The sequence below is a fragment of the Hemiscyllium ocellatum genome, chromosome 37 (genome assembly GCF_020745735.1).
Source record: "Hemiscyllium ocellatum isolate sHemOce1 chromosome 37, sHemOce1.pat.X.cur, whole genome shotgun sequence".
Lineage (NCBI taxonomy): Eukaryota > Metazoa > Chordata > Chondrichthyes > Orectolobiformes > Hemiscylliidae > Hemiscyllium > Hemiscyllium ocellatum.
Window position 1 is genome coordinate 40,680,121 of NC_083437.1, and position 22,512 is coordinate 40,702,632.

General features: G+C 41.6%; 1 protein-coding gene across 8 annotated transcripts in view; it reads left to right on the plus strand.

Moving 5' to 3' along the window:
• Positions 1-1,076: 1,076 nt before the first annotated feature.
• kif1b (kinesin family member 1B) overlaps positions 1,077-22,512 on the plus strand; it is a 219,749-nt gene continuing 198,313 nt past the window's right edge. For all 8 annotated transcript variants that reach the window (XM_060852399.1, XM_060852402.1, XM_060852400.1 and 5 more), the window contains exons 1-2: positions 1,077-1,456; positions 3,234-3,381. In XM_060852399.1, coding sequence (XP_060708382.1) covers positions 3,276-3,381 — 106 coding nt within the window. In that variant the 5' untranslated portion in view covers positions 1,077-1,456; positions 3,234-3,275. The remainder of the gene's footprint in view (positions 1,457-3,233; positions 3,382-22,512) is intronic.

Here is a 22,512-nt window from a genome sequence, read left to right on the forward strand (position 1 = left end):
TGCTGGAGATCAGAGCTGAAAATGTATTGCTGGAAAAGCGCAGCAGGTCAGGCAGCATCCAAGGAGCAAGAGAATCGACGTTTCGGGCATGAGCCCTTCTTCAGGAATGAGGAATCTTCTTCATTCCTGAAGAAGGGTTCATGCCCGAAACATCGATTTTCCTGCTCCTTGGATGCTGCCTGACCTGCTGTGCTTTTCCAGCAACACTTTATCTTTAAGGCTTCCTTCAAAGTTTGAACTACTTAATCAGCCAGCCCATTGGATGATGGATGGTATGGAGCTATCCTTAAATGATGAATACCGTTCTATTTTAGGAAATACTCAAAATTCCCTGCTGGTAAATGATGATCGTTGTCTGCCACCAACACTTCCTAGAGTCTGTGTATTGCAAAAGATGTGTGCAGATTTTCTACACCATCGCTGTGTTTGATGAATGGACTCATGCGTGCCCAATCATTTTGCTTTGGCATCCACAATGACTAATAAATAATACATTGGCAGTGCAATATTACAAGACTATTGATCACAAACTTGAAAAGCTCAAGATTTGAGTTTTAGAAACAAAAACACAAATTGCTGGGAAAGCTCAGCAGGTCTGGCAGCATCTATGGAGTTAAATCAGCGTAATGTTTTGGGTCTAGTGAACTTTAGAATGCTGTTAACATTCCTTTGATTTCTCTCTACAGACCTGCTGAGCTTTTCTGACAATTTCTGTTTCTGATTTACAGTATCCGCAGTTTTTTCGGTTTTTGTTTTTAGTTTTGACTTCTTGCTTTGTCTGCCCCTGTTTCTCCTAAGGATTTAGCCTTTGTCAGATATTGCACACCTTCTCCCCACCACCCCGCCCTCGCTGGAGCTAGGCGGCTCTCTGCTGTTCGACCTCCGGGGGCCAGGGGGCACTGCAGCCCCTCCCTGGAGCCGCCTGAAACCGCATCGTTACGTCATTGGGGAGCTCTGGCCCCGCCTTACGAATGTTCCTATTGGCTGAGCCTATAGGGGTGGGCCGGCCGCTGACATTCCGATAGGGCTAACTTGCTGTCAATCACAGGTGGTGATGTAATGCTGTGTGTGTGGGGTTGGTGTTGGCACTTTGCTCCTCCCGCGGGGTAGCTGCTGGTGCTGTTTTTTTGAAAAAAATAGGGGGGAAAGGTCGAAAGGGGCAAAGCTTCAGGACTTTTTTTGATGGTTGTCTTTATTTGCGAAGGGCGGAATTTGCTGCAGTAGCCAGGGCTCCTGAGACGCAGTGTATCCTCGGGGATGAAGTCGATACAAAGTAGCGGCGGGCGCGGCTGGCGCTGGCTATGAGTTGGGAGAGATTGGTTACAATTGTATCCCCGCGCAGGCAGCGGTAACATTGTATCCAGGCGCTCAATCGTTCGTTCTCTCTGTCCCTGCCGCATCTCAGCCGTCTGCACTCCGACCGACTGTCCGCCCTGCCGCCTGCTTCCTCAGCAGGGTAAGTGTTTGATTCAGCTCGGGCTGTTTGGAGGGCCCACATCAGCTATCGCTTCCCGGTCCCACTCCCCCCAACTCCCATCATCCAGCTACCCCCTAACCCCCACCCAGGTCTTCCACCTCCCGCCTATCCTCGTCCACTTTCCTGTACCTACCCTCTCGAACTTCCACTCCTACACTCGACAATTACCTCTCCAACGCCAACACCATCCAACATTCATATCATTTCCCTTACCCCCCCCATACCATCCACCTCTTGCCCCCCACTCCATCTGCCTCTCGCCCCCCCACTCCATCTACCCCTCCCCCCCACATCATCCACCTCTCGCCCCCCACATCATCCACCTCTCGCCCCCCACATCATCCACCTCTCGCCCCCCACATCGTCTGCCTCTCGCCCCCCCACATCATCTGCCTCTCGCCCCCCCACATCATCTGCCTCTCGCCCCCCCACATCATCTGCCTCTCGCCCCCCCACACCATCTGCCTCTCGCCCCCCCACTCCATCTGCCTCTCGCTCCCCACGCCCCCCCACTCCATCTGCCTCTCGCCCCCCCCACACCATCTGCCTCTCGCCCCCCCCACACCATCTGCCTCTCGCCCCCCCACTCCATCTGCCTCTCGCTCCCCACACCCCCCCACTCCATCTGCCTCTCACCCCCCCACTCCATCTGCCTCTCGCATCCCCCACAACACGTGCCTCTCGCACCCCCCACACCATTTGCCTTTCGCCCCCCCACACCATCTGCCTCTCGCCCCCCCCACTCCATCTGCCTCTCGTCCCCCCTCACAACACTTGCCTCTCGCATCCCCCACAACACTTGCCTCTCGCACCCCCCATACCATTTGCCTCTCACCCCCCAAAACTATCCATCTTTCACAAACCCCCAACCACACCATCCAGCTCCCTCACCCCCATCCCATGCCATTCACCTCTACCCTGACATCCACGTCATATACAATGTAAATGCCCCTGACACCATTCATCTCCCCTGCCCCCATTCCAATATCCCTCTTCCTTCCTCCTATGTTTCCCAGTTTCTTTACACCCATCACTGTTTCACTGTGGGAATGAATGCACTTTGCACCCCTTCCTTCCACCCCAGGAGCAACTGTCCCCCACTCAACCAGGTCACCCACCAGAATCTGACTGGTTAGCTGCCTGGGTCCATCCTGAAGTTAAATTTTACCTTTTTGTTTTTATTTCAAAAACTTCAAAAGCTGAAGTTTTATGCCCCTATATGTATTGAATGTATTTCCTTTGCAGCTTGAATCAAGCCATTTTTTTGTTTTCTTGTCATGCATTAGGAGGCTGCCAGGGATATAAATGATTTGTTTTGTCTCATTGCAGATGATGGGCGTATGCATTTTATATTTTATAAAGCTACCCCCCCCCCCCCCCCCCCACCAACCTTTCAGATAGCCAGTTGGTATTACGTGTTTGCAATACTGCATTTTTTAAAAAAAAAATCTGACGGAGGGAATATTGAATGTTGTCTACATGATCTGCCTGTACTTGCGTTTAAGAAGGAAATGGGTTTGTGAAGGTTTAGTCTTGTTTTATTTTCATTCCACTTGGAAATCCTTTCGGAATATCCACGAGACAGACTGCAGCTCCTGAGCTGGCAGCCATGTTAGAGATGGAACAACTGGTAAAGTCAGCAAAACATCAGAGTGGCTGCGCAGCAACCCCACTTCCCCCTGTTTTGGGAGTGTGGCTGTGTGTGTGAAAAGGAGAGCTTTTGTGAATTAAACTCTCCTTATGATCTTTGATCCAGGGACTATTTGCTGTATAGTGAGAGAGCAACACAAGAAGCAAGATGTCTGGAGCATCTGTCAAAGTCGCTGTGCGGGTTAGACCCTTCAACTCCAGAGAGACCGGCAAGGATTCTAAATGCATCATTCAGATGCAGGGCAGCTCCACCAGTAAGTAAAACCAGCATTTAAATCCTTGTACCAAAGGCAGCACCCACCCCATCCCCCTCCCACCCTCACCATCTCCTCTCCCTGCACTTAAGCACCACTGCGTCAGTCTCTGTACATCACTGCAGATTTCTATTACTATACAGATTTCACAAGGCATTATCTTGATTTAATGTACAAAGGCAGCAAAACACTTGCCACCTTTTTCTTTGTAAAAATATTGACATACCAATCCTGTTGCAGAAAAGGGCTGATACATTCTGAACAAAAAATATATCTTATTGTTGTAAAACGTCCTTTTGAGATATTTTAGTATCCATGCACATCTGTAAAAAAGTGAAGTTGCCCCAATCTAACAGACTTTAATAATTACTTTGTACTTTTGATACTTAAAATACCATACAAAACTGCCAGAAATAATTTGTCTGAGGGGTTGAAACAAGTTAAGGTGTTGCAGTATTTAGTAAACCCAGAGTTCCCTGCCAAGGGTTCATTTTCTATTTTGTCAACTGTTTAAAATAGAAGAATATGTATGTTGTAGTTAAGCAAAAATAAGTTGTATATATCTTTACAAATTTGTATTTCTGGTCATTGAAATTTGTTTTCATTCAATTATATTTTAAGTTGTAGCCAGAAAATAGTTTGTTTCTATATTTCACATATTTGTTTACAAATAGTGCACATTCTCTTGCTTTGTGGTGGCAACATTTTAAAACTGGCTAGTATTTAACACCTAGGAAAATATGCTTTGTAAAGATGTTTATTTTTCTTTGTGCCATTTAGATATATATAGTTAATGTTGAAACTGTACTTTGACGGGGCAAAATTGCATCTACAGTCTGGCTTAGCCTGGATTTTCAAGCCGCATATTGTTTTTTTAGTTGTTTGCTGTTCTAAAACTTTGATAATTTTTTTTGTGTTCTATGTTAAGTATTGATGCTTCGATTTGGGTTTATTTTAGATTCTAAGTGTGCTTTAAGTCTTCTGGTGAAGTTTTGGGGGAGGAGGTGATGCTTGAAGTCTAGTTTTGCTGTTTTCATTCTGTTCCATCTTTTTGAGATTTTTTTTCCCCAGACCCCATGGATTGGATCAAACATCAATAACATTTTTGTCCAAAGTGGCAACTTTTTAAAAACCTACATGTGGCAAAGTACGTTTATTATTTATATAGGGGAATCATTGTCACAAGTGCAGAATGAAAAGATGGCATCTTGGCATACAGCCCAGTCTGCACACATGGTCAGATTTGACTGCATATGGTGCAGACTGGTGCAAATAATCAGCACATGATACATTGTTGGGATAGATCAGGTGTACTCGACAGAACTTTGCATGTTTTGTTGATAACAATTTTAAATAATTTATTTTTGTGTTCTGTTTTAGTTTAATTTCTATTTTGGGTTTCCATACAGTATAACCTGCAATCTCAGAATTGTAAGATTAGATCTTATTTGTTTTTTTTCTGCTGAAGTGTCTTAATATACTGCAAGGTAAATTTTTTTGTGAATTATGTTAAATGCAATTTATATTTTTGCTTGCTTCTTATGATGTGGACTGGAGTTTACCAGCTTGATGATTTTTGATAAATTTGAAAGTTCATTTTAATAGTAAATTGATTTGCATATATTTTCAATTTCAAAATGTATAGCTGTGAGCAAGTAGTTAATCATGCTATAAGCGACAATTGCATTTATAAGGCAACTTTAACATCCTAAAATGCCACACAATGATTCATTAGCAGCATGATAAAACAGCATATGATAGAGTAACCTAAGGAGATATTAGGGATGGAGCCAACAAGATTGCTTCATGTTCTCGGAGGAATTAGGAGAGGCTTTAGTTCCTGGCTGGCTGAAGTCATGGCTGCTGCTGGTGGAGTGAATAATTTCAGTGATGCTCAACACGTCAGTATTGAGGTGCCAAAGGTTGTAGGTCAGCAGCAAGGAATGTAGACATGATGGATTCAAAAGCAAGGCTGGCTGTCTCTTTTTCAAAATTAGGTGCTGATGATGGCTGCTGTCTATGGTCACAAAGCTCATAGTTTAGCCAGATCCTGGTGTGAGCTTGGGTATAGCCAGCAGTGACCTTTTGGATGACCTTAAGTTAATGAAGGATAGGTCTCTGGCCCAAAAATGCATTAGAGTGGAGAGGTCCAAATATGTTGAAGCTGGTTAATTAATAGGGATTAGGAAACACTCCAACTGAGGAAACCTTGCATTGAGCTGTCAGATCTGCTGATGAAAATATAGAAACACAGCAAGGAGGAGTAGGCCATGTAGCCCTCTGAGGCTGCTCTGCTGTTCAGTATAATCACAGCTGATTACCCAATTCACTACCTTGTTGCTGGTTTCTTCCCATAACCTTTGATTTCTTTCCTTGAGTGAGGTTCACCACTGTCTGGGCAGAGAAATGTCACCTGATCTTAGTCCTAAATGGCCAACACTGTATCCTTGGACTGTTACCCCTGGTTCTGGGTGCTCTAGTCATGAGGAACATCATTCCTGCATTGACCCTGTCCAGTCCTTCTAGACATTTATAGGTTTCTATGCAATCCTCTTTCATTCGTGTGAAGTGAGTAGAGTCTGGATCGAGCCACACTCGTGTAACAACTAGTGGACAAGGACAAACGAGGTCTTGTACCCCACCCCCCCCTGCCAAAGATGTTAATCATTTAGATAATAACCTGCATTTCTGTTGCAGACAAACTGGGTAACCTGACATTTTACTGTATTGTAATTCATTTGCCATGCATTTACCCACTTACCCAACTTATCAAATTACACTGAAACATCTCTGTCCTCCTCACAACGCACTCTATCAACCAGCTCTGTGTAATCTGCAAACTTGGAGATATCACACTTAATTTCTTCATCTAAACCTTCATCTTCATGCATTTGTAAATAGCTAGGATTCAAGCACTGATGTCTGTGGTACCCCACTAGTTACCACCTGCCACTTGATAAAGAGAGATATTCTTTCCTACTCTTAATTTCCTGATTGTCACCCAGTTCTGTATCCATGTCAGTGCACTCTCCCAGCCCCATGCACTTTAATTTTGCGTACTAACCTCTTATATGAGGCCTTACTAAAAGCCTTCTGAAAGTTCAAGTAAACCCCATCCACTGGCTCTCCCTTAACTCAACAATAACTTGGTGTGATGTAAACTCAGATCTATATATGATTTTAATATAAGTTTGGATTTTGGGATCTTGAAGTAGTGACATGCAAATTTCTGTGTCTGAAGGAAATATAATTGAGTATTTCTGTAGCCATGGTGAATTCAGTTTTAAGTAGTTTATAAGGGTCAGCATTCGGAATTAATGGGTTTTTATGTACTATAGGAGGATTTTGACCTTGCAAGGTAAACGATTGTATCTCGAAATTTCAGTTGGAAATTTCTGAACTTTATAAGCTTCGGGGGAATTGTGCATCGCTTATAAAGACAGACTTGTTGAGTTTTACTTTGTTCTGGGTAGAAACTGTCCTTTGTGAAGTTGCTCCTGAGAAATGGAGAAAATGGGTTTGTTAATATAGATTACATTACAATAATAGATAGTGGTTGTTCCAGACCAGAAATGTTTGGATAAAACTCCTGAAGAGGTTATTTGAAACTGAATATGTTTAAGCTGAGGTGTGTCATAGCTCCTGGGACAAGCTGTCAGATTCTCCAGACTGAAGTCAATGCAAACCCACTGTGCTTTTGGGTTATTTTTTGATTTCTAAAATTTAAAAATTCATGGATTATATTTCACTGTGCTTTACAAAATCTTCAATTAGCTCATTTATTTTGCTTATTAAATGTTTATTTTGCTGTTGAAAAGAAATCTGCAGCATTGTGTGTTTATGTTTCAGTGAGAGACCACCTTATTGATATTAAAATTAAACAAAATATGATCAACAAGTCAGATTTCAGTCTGGAATTTGACTTGTCAGTAATAACATTAGCTGGAATCATGACACTAGTTACAATATTGTCCAACCTTTCGCTGAGTGTCATTTCCTTGAACAAATTTGTTGATGTCTGTTTTTGGATAAATTGAAATACATTTGGTTTTTAGGTGCTAAGTATTATAAAGAGAAACTGAAAGCATTTGAATCATAGAACAATTGATTACAATATATTCTCTGAACAAATCAAAACTTTTGATATAATTTTATTGATAATATATAAAAGGTTTCAAGATGATGCATTTGACAGAAAGAGGTCTGCTAATTAGTGACTCAGAATGGTACTGATCCTATATTTTGTACATTGCGATGCACAGTAACTAGTCTGGTGGTTACACCTCAACTGCATTAATTTTCATTCACATAATGTTCTCAGATCCTAATAATGCACCATTTGCTGAGCTGGCACAAAGTTTTGTTGAGTAGAAGGTTCTAGATTGGGTGATGATCCCTTGAGCAAAGAGATGTTGGCTGAGGTTAGCAATAGGTTTGGAGAGTGGGGAAGGACAGTCAGCTGGAGGTGCAGATGATGGCTGTCCAGGAACTTCCCATTGAAAGGCACTTACAGTCATAGAGATGTACAGCATGGAAGCAGACCCTTTGGTCCAACTCATCCACGCCAACCAGAGATCCATCCCAATCCAGTCCCACCTGCCAGCAACTGGCCCATGTCCATCCAAACTCTTCCTATTCATGTATGCATCCAGATGCCTTTTAAATGTTGCAATTGTACCAGCCTCCACCACGTCCTCTGGCAGCTCATTCCATACACACACCACCCACTGTTTGAAAACGTTGCCCCTTAAGACTTTTATATCTTTCCCCTCTCACCCTAAACCTATGCCCTCTAGTTCTGGACTTCCCCACTCCAGGGAAAAGACTTTGTCTATTTACCCTATCCATGTCCCTCATGATTTTATAAACCTCTATAAGGTCACCCCTCAGCCTCTGCTCCAGGGAAAACAGCCCCAGCCTAATCAGCCTCTCCCTATAGCTCAAATCCTCCAACCCTGGCAACATCCTTGTAAATCTTTTCTGAATCCTTTCAAGTTTCACAACATCCTTCCGATAGGAAGGAGACCAGAATTGCATGGAAGTGGCTCCTAACCAATGTCTTGTACAGCTGCAACATGACCTCCCAACTCCTGTACTCAATACTCTGACCAATAAAGGAAAGCATACCAAACACCACCTTCACCAACCTATCTACCTGCGGCTCCACTTTCAAGGAGCTATGAACCTGCACTCCAAGGTCTCTTTGTTCAGCAACAATCCCTAGGACCTTACCATTAAGTGTATAAGCCCTGCTAAGATTTGCTTTCCCAAAATGCAAAACCACATATTTATCTGAATTAAACTAATCTGCCACTTCTCAGCCTATTGTCCCATCTGGTCAAGATCCTGTTGTAATCTGAGGTAACCTCCTTCGCTGTCCACTATACCTTCAATTTTGGTATAATCTGTAAACTTACTGACTATACTTCTGGGTGGATGCTTGGTGAATGGTAGCTGCAGTCTGGCTGTGAGACTCTCTTCACTTGGTGCTCCTTAACTTCATACTGCAAGGGTAATTTGCGGAGGCGGGGGGGTAGGGGACGCTGCATAGGTGCACCCGGCAGGTGTTAGCATGTTCAAGAAGGGTTCAGGAACTAAAAACCTGTACTTTTATGTAATCTGAACTGGGAGTCCAAGTTCCAAAGCTTTTTTTTTGCTATAGTGAATGATTTATTGAGATTTTTATTTAATGACAACAAATTAATACTGCAGTTGGCTGTCATAGACTCAATTACAGGTTATTTGAGCCAACTTTATTTCCAGGGTGGTGATCTTTGGCAGATTAAATTAGAATTTACTTTAATTGTTTTGAAAAACATACAATTTACTCTGTGAAAAATAAAGATGCCAAGCTGTTAGTTTTACTTCTGAAAAATACCTTTTGTTGTGGAGGGGATGCTGCAGAAGTTTAAAAATAATGACATTTATGAATAATGTGTGAAAATGATCCCTCTGTTCAGGATGATACGTTGAATTTAAGTTGTGCTGGCTTTTCTATCCAACTCTCAATTATTTTACTGACATTATCACGTTTTTGCTTTTGACTCCAGCTGGGTTATTGTCGAGGCTATTACAATTGTCTTTAAATTGTGGAATTGGAATGCATAAATAGACTTCCATTGATATCCAGAATATAAAACCTGAGCTGTTTACTAGGATTCCAGAAGGTATATTATGTCTTTTAGTAAAAAATGAGGTCTGCAGATGCTGGAGATCACAGCTGAAAATGTGTTGCTGGTCAAAGCACAGCAGGCCAAGCAGCATCTCAGGAATAGGGAATTCGATGTTTCGAGCATAAGCCTGATGAAGGGCTTATGCTCGAAACGTCGAATTCCCTATTCCTGAGATGCTGCCTGCCCTGCTGTGCTTTGACCAGCAACACATTTTCAGCTATTATGTCTTTTAATCATTTTCCAGGCCAAATCAAGGTCTAAAATTGATGTTATTAGTTAATTACAATAGTCAAACGAGATACTGGGGTTTTGATATGTTCAAATAAAGTCATAGAGCTATATAGCATGGAGACAGACCCTTCAGTTCAACTAGTCCACGCTGACCAGATATCCTAAATAAATCTAGGCCAATTTGCTAGCACTTGGCCCATATCCCTCTTAAACCCTTCCTATTCGTATACCTATCCAGATGCCTTTTAAATGCTCTAAGTGTTCCAGCTTCTGGCAGCTCATTCCATCCTCGCACCACCCACTGTTGCCCCTTAGCTCCTTTTTAAGTCTTTCCCCTCTCGCCTTAAAATGTCACTCAAGAAAATGTCTGCAAGTTTGGTGGCTGAGGTTAATGCCACCAACAAGAAGAGTTTAGGTTTAATGTAGGATTAATGCCTTTGAAAAGGTGTTTGCGTCTTTCATAGAATAGCCCATTTTGTAATGGTAATTGAGCTCTAATGATTTCCTGATCACTTGTGCTTTGGTCTTGTGGTTTGATCTCCATTAGATACCCTCGAGTGCACAATGCTCTTTTCAGGTGCTTCTAGCCGTCATTAGTCATCTGTAGGACATGCATTAACAATATAGGTGACTTAAACAGCAGTACTTAAAATGACGGGAACCCACTCGCAACGTTTTAACACTTGGTTGGTGTTGGACACAGTATTTTTTTCCATTACAGTTTATATACTTAGAGTCTGGGGACGCTTCTGAGAAGAACAGCTGGTATATAGTGTCATGGATCAGTGTACAATTTCAGCGGCTATGTATGAAAAACTGTTCATGTATATGCTGGAGTGCACTTCTGTGTGAGAGAGATGGGTGTTACGGGAAAGTGTGAGCAAACTGATTTTTCCACAGGAAATAGCTCAAACAATGGAGAACAGATTTTTAAAAACTGATTGCATTTTTCCACAGAGCTGCGCATGTAGGCATTTTCCTCTTTCATTATTATCAATCCCTTAAAGCTGAAAGGGAGAAACCCACTGGTAATTGGCTCTGAACTTACACTGATTAAAATTATACTGATTTTACAAAATACCATGCAAGGACTGCACAAAACACTATATAGGACAAACAGGAAGACAGCTAACAATCCGCATCCATGAACATCAGCTAGCCACAAAACGACACGACCAGCTATCCCTAGTAGCCATACACTCAGACAACCAGGAACATGAATTTGACTGGGAAAACACTACCGTCATAGGACAAGCCAGACAGAGAACAGCCAGGGAATTCCTAGAGGCATGGCATTCATCCACAAACTCCATTAACAGACACATAGACTTGGACCCCATATACAAACCACTACATCTGAAACTGACACCCGGAAACGGCAAGAAGATCCATCAACAGACACATCAACCCGGACCCCACATACAAACTACTACAGCTGAAACTGACACCCGGAAGCGGCAAGAACAAACCACTATAAATACCGGAAGAAACATCAAAGCAGCGCTTCACAGGAGGCTCCAATAGCACTGATGATGTTCCCTAGCCAGGGAATGAAACGTTTGCAGCAAAAACTTCCAGCTCGGCGAACAGAACCACAACAACGGACACCCGAGCTACAAATCTTCAACCAGACTTTAAACTGATTAAACCATTTGATTGAAAGGTGGAAATATTTAAAATACATTTTTTTGCCCTACTGTAGTTTCTTTGACACATTTGTATGTTTGACTTTGCCAACCTTTCTAAGCTGGTCTCTATCTATCTCTTTGCACTGTTTCACGCTCTTGCTCTAGATCTCTCATGAACACACACTATTACAAATGTGCATTCCAGTATACACATGAATGGTCTTTCTGAAAGCCATTGAACTAAAGATATTAAGATTCTCATTCCAATTTCCAAATCCCTCTATGGCCTTTCCTTTCCTTTCTTTTCTCTACCTCAACAACCCCCTCCACCCCTTAAAACCCTGCCTATACTGCTCTAATTCTGGTCTCTAGAGCATCTCTAATTTTAATCACTGCATATTGCACAGTTCCTGCAGTTGATCAAACCTAAAACTCTGGAATTTTCTTATCTGGGAATTGATATAGGCTAATGAACATAGGGTAATGGGTGGTCAGGATTTAGGGCAAGATATGGACAGTATTTGGATAATATCTGTTTATGGAGTTTAGACTGTGGGAGACCAGCCAGGAGTGTGTTGGAAAAGTCAAGTCAAACCTTCTGTATTTGTCAAAAAAACCCTCTATTTTGAAGGGTTTTGATAAGGGAAAGATTCCATTTCTGTTGAATTTAAGTGTTTTCATTTTGCAATCGCATGCATTAATGTGTAAACATGCATAATTATTATCACAGAACTCTATCTGTTGAGCAAGAAAAATTGATAGTTTTAGTTTTGTGCTATGCTTTGTGTAATATTCTTTAAAAGGAAAATTGACAAATGATTATGATGCATAGGTTTAGGGTGAGAGGGGAAAGATATAAAAAGAGACCTAAGGGGCAACTTTTTCACACACAGGGTGGTACGGGTATGGAATGAGCTGCCAAAGGAAGTGGTGGAGGCTGGTACAATTGCAACATTTAAGAGGCATTTGGGTGGGTATATGAATGGGAAGGGTTTGGAGAGATATGGGCCGGGTGCTGGCAGGTGGGACTAGATTGGGTTGGGATATCAGGTCGGCATGGACGGGTTGGACCGAAGGGTCTGTTTCCATGCTGTACATCTCTATGACTCTGTTTAGAATGTTACACTTCAGAGGAAATCCCATGGTCTGTTGTTCCTGTGCTAGATTTTTGACAGAGCTATCAAACGAGCCACATGTCTCTGCTTTCTCACCATTGTCCTATAAATGTATCTTCTTTAAACTATGTATCTAATGAAACATACAACAATTGGATTAGCATTTAACATGTACATGTCACCTATACTTGCAATTGCAATAAAATGTTCAATTATTTCTTTGGAGCTTGGAAATTTATAAACAACTAAAATAGTCTAATCTGGTGACTTTTCCCTTTTAGTTCCTTTATCACAGGAAATGATGGTGCAGTAATATTTAAAAGATAGACCAGATAAATGACTGACTGTTCAAATCTGTGTTCTAATACCTTCTTATGATAACCAATTTTAAAAAAATTTTTGAAGTTAAAATGATAGTGTAACAAAGCATAATAACCCCAACACTTTTTTTTAAAAAGTGGTCTAGCTTGAAAATTGACTTTGTCAGTTTTTAAAAATATGTGTTTAGAAGTGGCAGTCCATTTTAATTTTATGTCTATATTGGGACTGATAGGTTCTTGTAGTTAGTGACCAATGATTTGAATGCGATGCTTGTTTTGATGTCACAGAGTCATAGAGATCTGCAGCAAAGAAGCAGGCCGTTCAGCCCATCATATCCACACTGGTCAAAACAGTCCCCCAAATATTCTGGTCTAGTTTTCCAGCATTTAGAACATAGAACAATATAGCGCAGAACAGGTCCTTCGGCCCACAATGTTGTGCTTACCTGTGAATGAATCTAAGCCCAACCTCCTACACTACGCCATCATTATCCATGTACTTATCCAAGGATTGTTTAAATCTCCCTAATGTGTCTGAGTTAACTACATTGGAATGACCTGCCTGCCACGCCCTTACCACTCTGAGTAAAGAACCTGTCTCTGACATCGCACCTCAACTTGTAGCTATGCCTCCTTGTACAAGCTGAAGTCATCATCCTAGGGAAAAGACTTTCACTGTCTATCCCATCTAATCCTCTGATCATGTATGTCGCTATCAAATCCCCTCTTAGCCACCTTCTTTCCAATGAGAACAGACCCAATTCTCAGCCTTTCCTCATAAGACGTTCCCTCCAGACCAGGCGACATCCTAGTAAATCTCCTCTGCACCTTTTCTAATGCTTCCACATCCTTCCTGTAATGGGGTGAGTCGAGAGTGTGATGCTACAAAAGCACAGCTGATCAGGCAGCACCCAAGGAGCAGGTGAACTGACGTTTCAGGCATAAGCCCTTCATCAGTAATGGGGCGACCAGAACCTTACACAATATTCCAAGTGTGACCGCACTAGCATTTTGTATAATTGCAGCATGACATTACGGCTCCAGAACTTGATTCCTCTACCAATAAACTTAGCACACCATACTGCCTCCTTAACAGCACTATCCACCTGGGTGGCAACTTTCAGGGATCTATATACATGGATGTCAAGATCCTTTGCATAGCCACACTACCAAGAATGTTTTCCATTGACTCAGTATTCTGCCTTTCTGTTATTCTTCCCAAAGTGAATCACCTCACATTTAACTGCATTGAACTCCATTTGCCACCTCTCAGCCTAATTCTGCAGTTTATCCAAGTCCCCCTGCAACCTGTAACATTTTTCCACACTGTTCGTGTCAGCTGCAAATTTACTAACCCATCCACCTATGCCTGCGTCCAAGTCATTTTTATAAATGACGAACAGCAGTGGTCCCAAAACAGATCCTTATGGCACACCACTAGTAACCGGACTCCAGGCTGAATGTTTTCCATCAACCACCACTCGCTGCCTTCTTGCAGAAAGCCAATTTCTAATCCAAACTGTTAAATCACCCTCAATTCCATACCTCTGCATTTTCTCCAACAGCCTACCATGTGGAACCTTATCAAGGACTTTGCTGAAGTCCATGTACAGCACGTCAACTGCCCTACCCTCATCCACGTGCTTTGGTCATCTTCTCAAAAAACTCAGTGAGGTTTGTGAGACAAAACCTGCCCTCGACAAAACCATGTTGACTATCTACAATCAAATTGTTGCTAGATTATTATAAATCCTATCTCTCGTAATCCTTTCCAAAACATTTCCCACAACAGATGTAAGGCTCACTGGTCTATAATTACCTGGGTCATCTCTGCTGCCCTTCTTGAACAAGGGCACGACATTTGCAATCCTCCAGTCCTCTGGTACTAAATGTCTAGACAATGACAAATCAAAGATCAAAGCCAAAGGCTCTAACTCCACCTCCCTAGCTTCCTAGAGAATCCTCTGATAAATCCCATCCGGGTCAGGGGACTTCTCCTTCTAGAATTTATAACACCTCTTCTTTATTAACCTTGATCGTTTCTCGTCTAATTTCTCATATCTCATTCTTCTCCTCTACAATATTCTCCTTTTCCTGAATGAAAGCCGATGAGAAATATTTGTTTAGCGCCTCTCCAATCTCCACAGGGTCCACATACAACTTCCCACTCCTGTCTTTGACTGGCCCTATTCCTATCCGAGTCATCCTTTTATTCCTCACGTACTTATAGAAAGCTTTAGGGTTTTCCTTTATTCTCTCTGCTAAAGACTGCTCATGTCCTCTCTTTGCTGTTCTTAACTCTCTCTCTTTAAATCCTTCCTAGCTAATCTGTAACTCTCCATCGCCTCATCTGAACCATCTCATCTCATTTAAGAAAGAGTTGGATAGAGCTCTCAAGAATAGTGGAATCAAGGGTTATGGAGATAAGGCAGGAACAGGATACTGATTAAGGATGATCATCCATGATCCTATTGAATGGTGGTGCAGGCTCGAAGGGCAGAATGGCCTACTCCTGCACCTATTGTCACATAAGCCGCCTCTTTCTGCTTGGCCCATAATCTCATAGGGAATCAATTGCTGTCTAAATGAAACAATTGTTTCATTTGTGCTTGAGGAAGTGAGAATCTTTTCAATGTTTTTTGAAAAAGAAAAGGCATGTCTTAATTTCTGACCTCACTGCTTGCACTCAAATTTAAGCATTCAGCGGAAAATAAAGTCAAAGTATATCTGTGTTGCTATCCTAATTGTATTTTGCATAAGCTGCATTTGATAACTTGTAACTCAGTGTACATCAAAGCAACACTCTCAATATGTTTGTGTTTTCATTAAAGTTGCATTTTTAAATGTGCTACGTTTGTTAACTGAGCTTAGTAATTTAGATTTCGTGTGAACCAGTTCTACAAAAAACATTTTATTGTTTCTTCCCCAAATATTTGCTAATATTTTGAGACTTAAATCATGTAGGAAATCTGGGCCTCATTTAAACCAGTAACCTTAAGCATATCTAATGGATGTTTGATACTCTGCAGTTAGAAAGGAACATTTTTTGCTTTTAAGAAACTGACTGATTCTTCCAGCTTATTGATGGTGGTTGCGGTATCTCTGTCTAAGAGCTCTGCAAGGCCTGATGGTGTTTGGACTGTTTAAAGTAGAGATATTAATATATTAAGTAGCAGTTTTGTTGTAGTCACTTGCAACAACTGTGATTATGTTGAAATAACTTAATGTATGGCATGCTTACAGCCTGTCTGCATTGCAGTTATAGCTATCCCTGTCTCCTCTGTTAATTGATTTGTCATCGCAGCACAGTGCTGCTCCAGAAGACAAAGGAAGGGTTATTGATCTCTGGCTAAACTTTGATCGTGCATGAAAGCTGAGGAAATGTGCTTCAGCTCCAGAAGAAAGCGGAGATGAGAGAAAATTCCATTGAGTGGAATACATTTTCTTTATTCAAACATAATTGTGACCCAGTGAACAAATGCTTGTGGTATGGCACTGGGTTAGACATACCTACACTGTGATGGGCAATTTTATTTGAGATAGTGCTGAAAATGTTTGGGAGCAGCAAAGTGGTCAGAATTTAGCTTTGGATTACGAGTGAGCTGGATCACTTCTGGGGGTGTCAGGCTGTGGGAGTATGGCTGTTGGTTTGCTCACCGAGCTGGAAGGTTAATTTTCAGAAGTTTTGTCACCCTACTAGGTAATATCATCCTGAGTGAGCCTCAGGAACGAACCTTCCAGCTCAGCAAGCAAACTGTCCAGTTCCCACTTCAGATGAAGCAAAACACTCCGAGACGCTATATAGTTTTACCTCCTTCATCTTTATTCCGGGCACTGGAGGGAGAGAGAATGATCGCCCATGTGCACAGATACATGAATTCACAGACTCCTCTGGAACATAAGATTCTTAAGGAATTATATAGTCACTTTACAGGGAGGAACATACATGTTGATTGAGTGACTGTTACAATCAGTGAGTGTCAGTAGTTAGAGATTAAGCCTTCTGCTGTTATTCAGTGAATGTTCTTAACCTTGTTAACTGACCTTACATACAGAATGCTTCCAATATTGTTAAATAGCTCTACATAAGGAATGTTTTTCCACCTTGTTAATCCATTACCCTTGCCTCCAGCTCCCCATTGTTAACTGCAAGTTCTTATCTGATCTGAGTCATGCTCAGCTGAACCGCTTGTTTCACAAAACTCAAACTTAACTCTTTCCCTACCTGCTTATACCTATACACATTCTCAAACTTACATCCAGAACCTCAACCTGAGCTACAAATCTTCTCCAAGCTGGCTAATGGGGGAGCATTATGATTGAAGTTTGGATCAAGATTACCTGTGGGCTGAACCTGGATCAGTGGTGCTGGAAGAGCACAGCAGTTTAGGCAGCATCCAATGAGCAGTGAAATCGATGTTTCAGGCAAAAGCTCTTGTTGGCTGAACCCACCATCAACAATGTGTACTTATATAGCACAAATAAGAAAACATTCTTTGGTGATTTGCAACTGGCAAACTGAAAAGCCGAGAAGGTAGAGTTTGGCGGGGTGAACATACCACTGACCAAGCGTAAGGATCTTGAGGATTCTTACAGGTTAGTGCTGAAGACTGTCACCATTTATTGGGTGCAGCAAGTAGTGAATAACGCGCAAATGACCAGAATGTGCGAAACAGAGTTCAGGAGGGGGAATGCAGGACTAGAGGAGACATTAGAGATGGTGGCAAAGCAATGGAGGGATTTATAAGAATAGGTTAATGTATTGTTTATGCATAAAGTTAGTCCCTGGGGAATCTGCTGGAAGGTTATCAGTAAGAGTAGTGCTCCAACATGCAATAATGCATTCAAGAGGAAGAGAGTGCTGGGTAAGAGAAGCATTGCAGTGAAAAGCTTTCAAATGCAGAGATTTAACTGCGTGTCACCTTTCCTGTTTCTCTTTCTCCCTTTTAACCCCTCCCCCAGAAAAGCCGAGTGATGGCTAAACATTCCACTTGACATATTCTTGGCAAGCTTTAATCATTTCCAAATGCTGTCTCTTATTATTTAAAGCTTTTGATGTAGAATTTTTTTTTGTTACTGTTTTATTTTAATCAATGCTGCTAAATTCCTGCTGAGTAAATTTCAATTCCCTTAAATTTGTTTTGGCTTTGGTTCACTTTCCCCAAACGGTGCTCTTACATCTTTAATTTCTATCCTTGGCTGGTCTCACTTGCAGATCTGAAGTAGTGGTGTATTGATTTGTCTTTTAAAAATATTGCTGATTCACTGTTGGGTGTATACTGTGAAGGTCAGTGTTAAATATCTACATGTGAGTTAGCTTGGTAAAAGATAAAATTTAATTCCCATAACACGCAGTTGCTTCACTTTGTCACAATTAGTAAATTCTCTTTCATGAGCTTTAAGAACTGGGTTTTGACTGTTGACCTTGATGGCCAGTGTAAAGGAAAGTGTGTTGAATCATTGCTTGTGACTGACCTAAGACAGGATTTATAGCAGCCAGGTCATGGAGAGATCGAAAGAGCTGGAGCTCAGTGATATCAATAGATATAGAGGAGTTGATGTTGAATCTTTGAATGACATTGATGTTACCAAGTGGCTGTAGACTTATAGACCATAAAACATCGGACCAGCTAGGCCATTCAGCCCATCAAGCCTACTCTGTCATTCAATGAAATCATGGCTGATCTGATCATCCTTAACTCCCCTTTCCTGCCTTTTCCTCCATAACCATTGATTCCCTTTCTGATTAAAAATCTGTCCACCTCTGTCTTGAATATATTCAATGATCTGGGCTTCACAGCCCCCTGCAGTAAAGAATTCCACAGATTTACACCCCTCTGAGGGAAGAAATTCCTCCTCATTACTATCTTAAATGTGTGACCTCTTGCTCGGAGATTACATCCTCTGGTCCTAGACTCTTCCCACAAGGGAAGAACAGCCTTTCCTCATCCATCTTGTCATCCTCTCAGAATCTGGATGTTACTTTAAGGCCCTGTCATTCTTGTGTTTTCCAGTGAGTACAGGTTCAACCTCTCCTCATAAGGCAATCCCTCCATCGACTTAGTGAAACTTCTCTGGACTGCCTCTAATGCTAGTATATCTTTTCCTAGATAAGGAGCCCAAAAACTGTTCACAGTATTCCAACTTTAGGAACAGGGGCCTAAGGAAGATCCTTGAGAAAGTTTTGGAAGTAGCAGTGTGAGGATGTCCCGAGCAGCCATTGTTGGATGGTTTTGAACTCTAATTTGGACAGGCAGTTGTGGAAAAAGTGAGGACTGCAGATGCTAGAGATCAGAGCTGAAAATGTGTTGCTGGAAAAGCGCAGCAGGTCAGGCAGCATCCAAGGAGCAGGAGAATCGACATTTCGGGCATGAACCCTTCTTCAGGAAGAAGGGCTCATGCCCGAAATGTTGATTCTCCTGCTCCTTGGATGCTGCCTGACCTGCTGCGCTTTTCCAGCAACACATTTTAGGCAGTTGTGGAATCAAGTGTAAGCCACCACGGTGGCACAGTGGTTAGCACTGCTGTCTCACAGCGCCAGAGACCCGGGTTCAATTCCCACCTCAGGCGACTCTGTGTGTGGAGTTTGCACGTTCTCCCCGTGTCTGTGTGGGTTTCCTCCAGGTGCTCTGGTTTCCTTCCACAATCCAAAAATGTGCAGGTTAGGTGGGTTGGCCACGTTAAATTGCCCGTAGTGTTAGGAAGGGCCTGTTTCCACACTAAGTAGTCTAATCTAATCTTGGAACCAGACAATGGAGGAGGATCGAACCTGCCATCCTATCAAGAATGTTAGAAAACCTGATGGTGAAAAGAGTACAACAGTTACAGGATTCAATTTGTTGACTTGATAGTTATTTCCATCCCAAATAACTTCCATTTATTTTCTGCTGATTTACATACTGGGAGGACAAAACCAATAAAGAGACAAGGGATGTGCCTTGTAACTTGTGTGAACTTCAGTAATTTGTTGTATTTTTGTGACAAAATCATGTGATTTCACAGGAGCACAATGTAATGTTTAAAAACAATTATGTTTGTTTAAATATAATAGAGATTGATTTACTCAGCAGAGGGGAGTGTTAAGAATGCTTTTCTTTTTTTAATTATTCACTGGCCAGATCAGCATTTATTACCTTAATTGGCAGTAAAGAGTAAACCACATTACAATGGGTTTGGAGAGGAGAAAGTGAGGTCTGCAGATGCTGGAGATCAGAACTGAAAATGTGTTGCTGGAAAAGTGCAGCAGGTCAGGCAGTATCCAAGGAACAGGAGATTCGACGTTTCGGGCATAAGCCCTTCTTCACCTATCGCATCTCCATCGCCCGTCCCCCAAGTCCCTCCTCCCTACCTTTTATCTTAGCCAGCTGGACACACTTTCCTCATTCCTGAAGAAGGGCTTATGCCCGAAACGTCGAATCTCCTGTTCCTTGGATGCTGCCTGACCTGCTGCGCTTTTCCAGCAATGGAGACACTTGTTGTCCAGACGAGGTAAAGATGGCAGGTTTCCCACCACAACGAAAAAGTCAATCAGGTGGCTTTATGATTAATGAGTACATGGTTGCCTCTAGGCTCATTTTTTTTCCTCAAATTTTTATTGAATTCACATGTCAGCATTTGCCATGGTGGAATTTGAACTCATGTTGCCAGAACATTCAGCTGGCATTCTGGTTTACTAGTCCAATGACATCACCACTACATCATCACTCCTCCATTTAAAAATATATGTAGCTTGGTACAATACCTTCCAAGTTAATAACTGTAATAATGCTTGTATATCTAACTTTTGTTCCCACATCAAAGTGGAAATCAAGATCATCTAGGCAAATACATGTCATTTAGTGTCCCGCAAGCTACACCTGGTTTTGTTAAGATTTGAATTTTCATAGTTCATTGCAGCCACTGTGCTTGAAAATGAAACATTGTCCTTTTGCATGAGGGTTTATGTCGGAAAAGAGATATTTAGGTCAGTGTGGTGAGCTAAATATGTTATGCATTGCGGATGTTTTTTTGGGAGCCAGGATTTCATTTCTCATTTGTGTCTGAACTGAGAGGGCTCAGGTGTGATGAAAAGAATTAAGTATGAGAACAGTTAGCTTGAGTTTGCCATGAAGAATTTAGAATGGAGATTGCTGATAGTCAGAGGGTTTTTTTTTTCCTCGGCTATTTGTGGTGTGTATGTTTTAGTTGACATTTGGATACCTGTCATACTGGCCAAGTTCAGAATTTCCTTAACATTGAAAATAAAATACTTGAACAACTTCTTCCTGTGTAAGGTGACTAAAAACAAGATGGTAGTTCATTGGTTTGATCTGTTTAGACCTATGTCTCTTGGAGGAAGGTTCTGAATAAAGCATGTTTTCAAGCAAGAAAAACTTGAGATTAGTTTTACTACTAAAATTACTACAAATTCCAGGAGAAAGTGAGGACTGCAGATTCTGGAAATCAAGAGTCAAATAGTGTGGCGCTGGAAAAGCACAGCAAGTCAGGTGGCATTCGAGGAGCAGGCGAGTCAATGTTGGGCATAAGCCCATCATGAGGAATGACACGTTGACTCTTCTGCCTCTCGGATGCTGCCTGACCTGCGGTGCTCTTCCAGCACCACATCCTTTGACTCTTACTACAAATTCTGTCAATCTTTCCAACAACTTATATTGCTTGTTTAATGATTTGAGCATCCCAAAATTCCGCAGATGTACATCACCAAACAGAATTTGACACCCAGTCAATTAATGTGATATAATGGTTGGTGAAGATAGTCTTAGAGGTTAAAAAGTAAAGATTTAAGAGAGGAAATAGTATTTATGACTTTTATAACTTGAGGTTTCACCCCTGTGGAACAGTTTAAATTAGGGGCATTCATCAGGCTAGAACTGGGGGAGTACTGAAACCTGGAGTTTGTAAGACTGCATGAGGTTACAGTGATTAAGGAGTCATGGAGATGTTTGAAGATGGGGATGAATTTTAAAATTACCACATTGATTTAAAGGGGAGCCACTGTTGGCCAGATACACAGAAGCAGGTGAGACTTGGAGTAGTAAGGACATGGACATCCAAGTTTAAGAAGAACCCACATTTACAAATGGAGGCCAGCTAAGAGTATGTTTCAAGAGCCAGGTCAGGAGATGATAATTGTAGATTGCCATCTTTTGCTGAATAATAATTCTAGGCTAACTCTGTCAGAGAGCTGCACTCTTAGGAAAAGCTGGTAATATATGATTGTAATTTTGCCCCATGTTGCAAAATGCTCAAAGCGAAGAAAATTTATAAAATTACATTGCAACCTTAGTTTGTTAAATGCATCTGTTAAGTGCTTGCTTCACTATTGTAGATGATCAATAGATCTGTAAGCGTAATTGTAATGTTCTGTTTGGCAAGTGATCGCGATCTCCTTTGGTTGTATTGACGGTTGGGTGTGACAGAACTGTTCTTCATAGCTAAAACAGCTTAACTACTTGAATTGTCATCCTACCTATGAGTAAATATCTAAAACTTAGTTTATCTGGAATATAGCTATTTTGGCTTTAAAGACTGAATCTCACAGCAATACTCGACTGGAGCTGAAAATGGTGCTTTTCTGTGTCTAATAAGCTTAGTCATTAATTTGTTACTTACCTCATCCCACGCTTTTCTATCATGGATGCTGGTCTTTGATTCTTCAATTTTT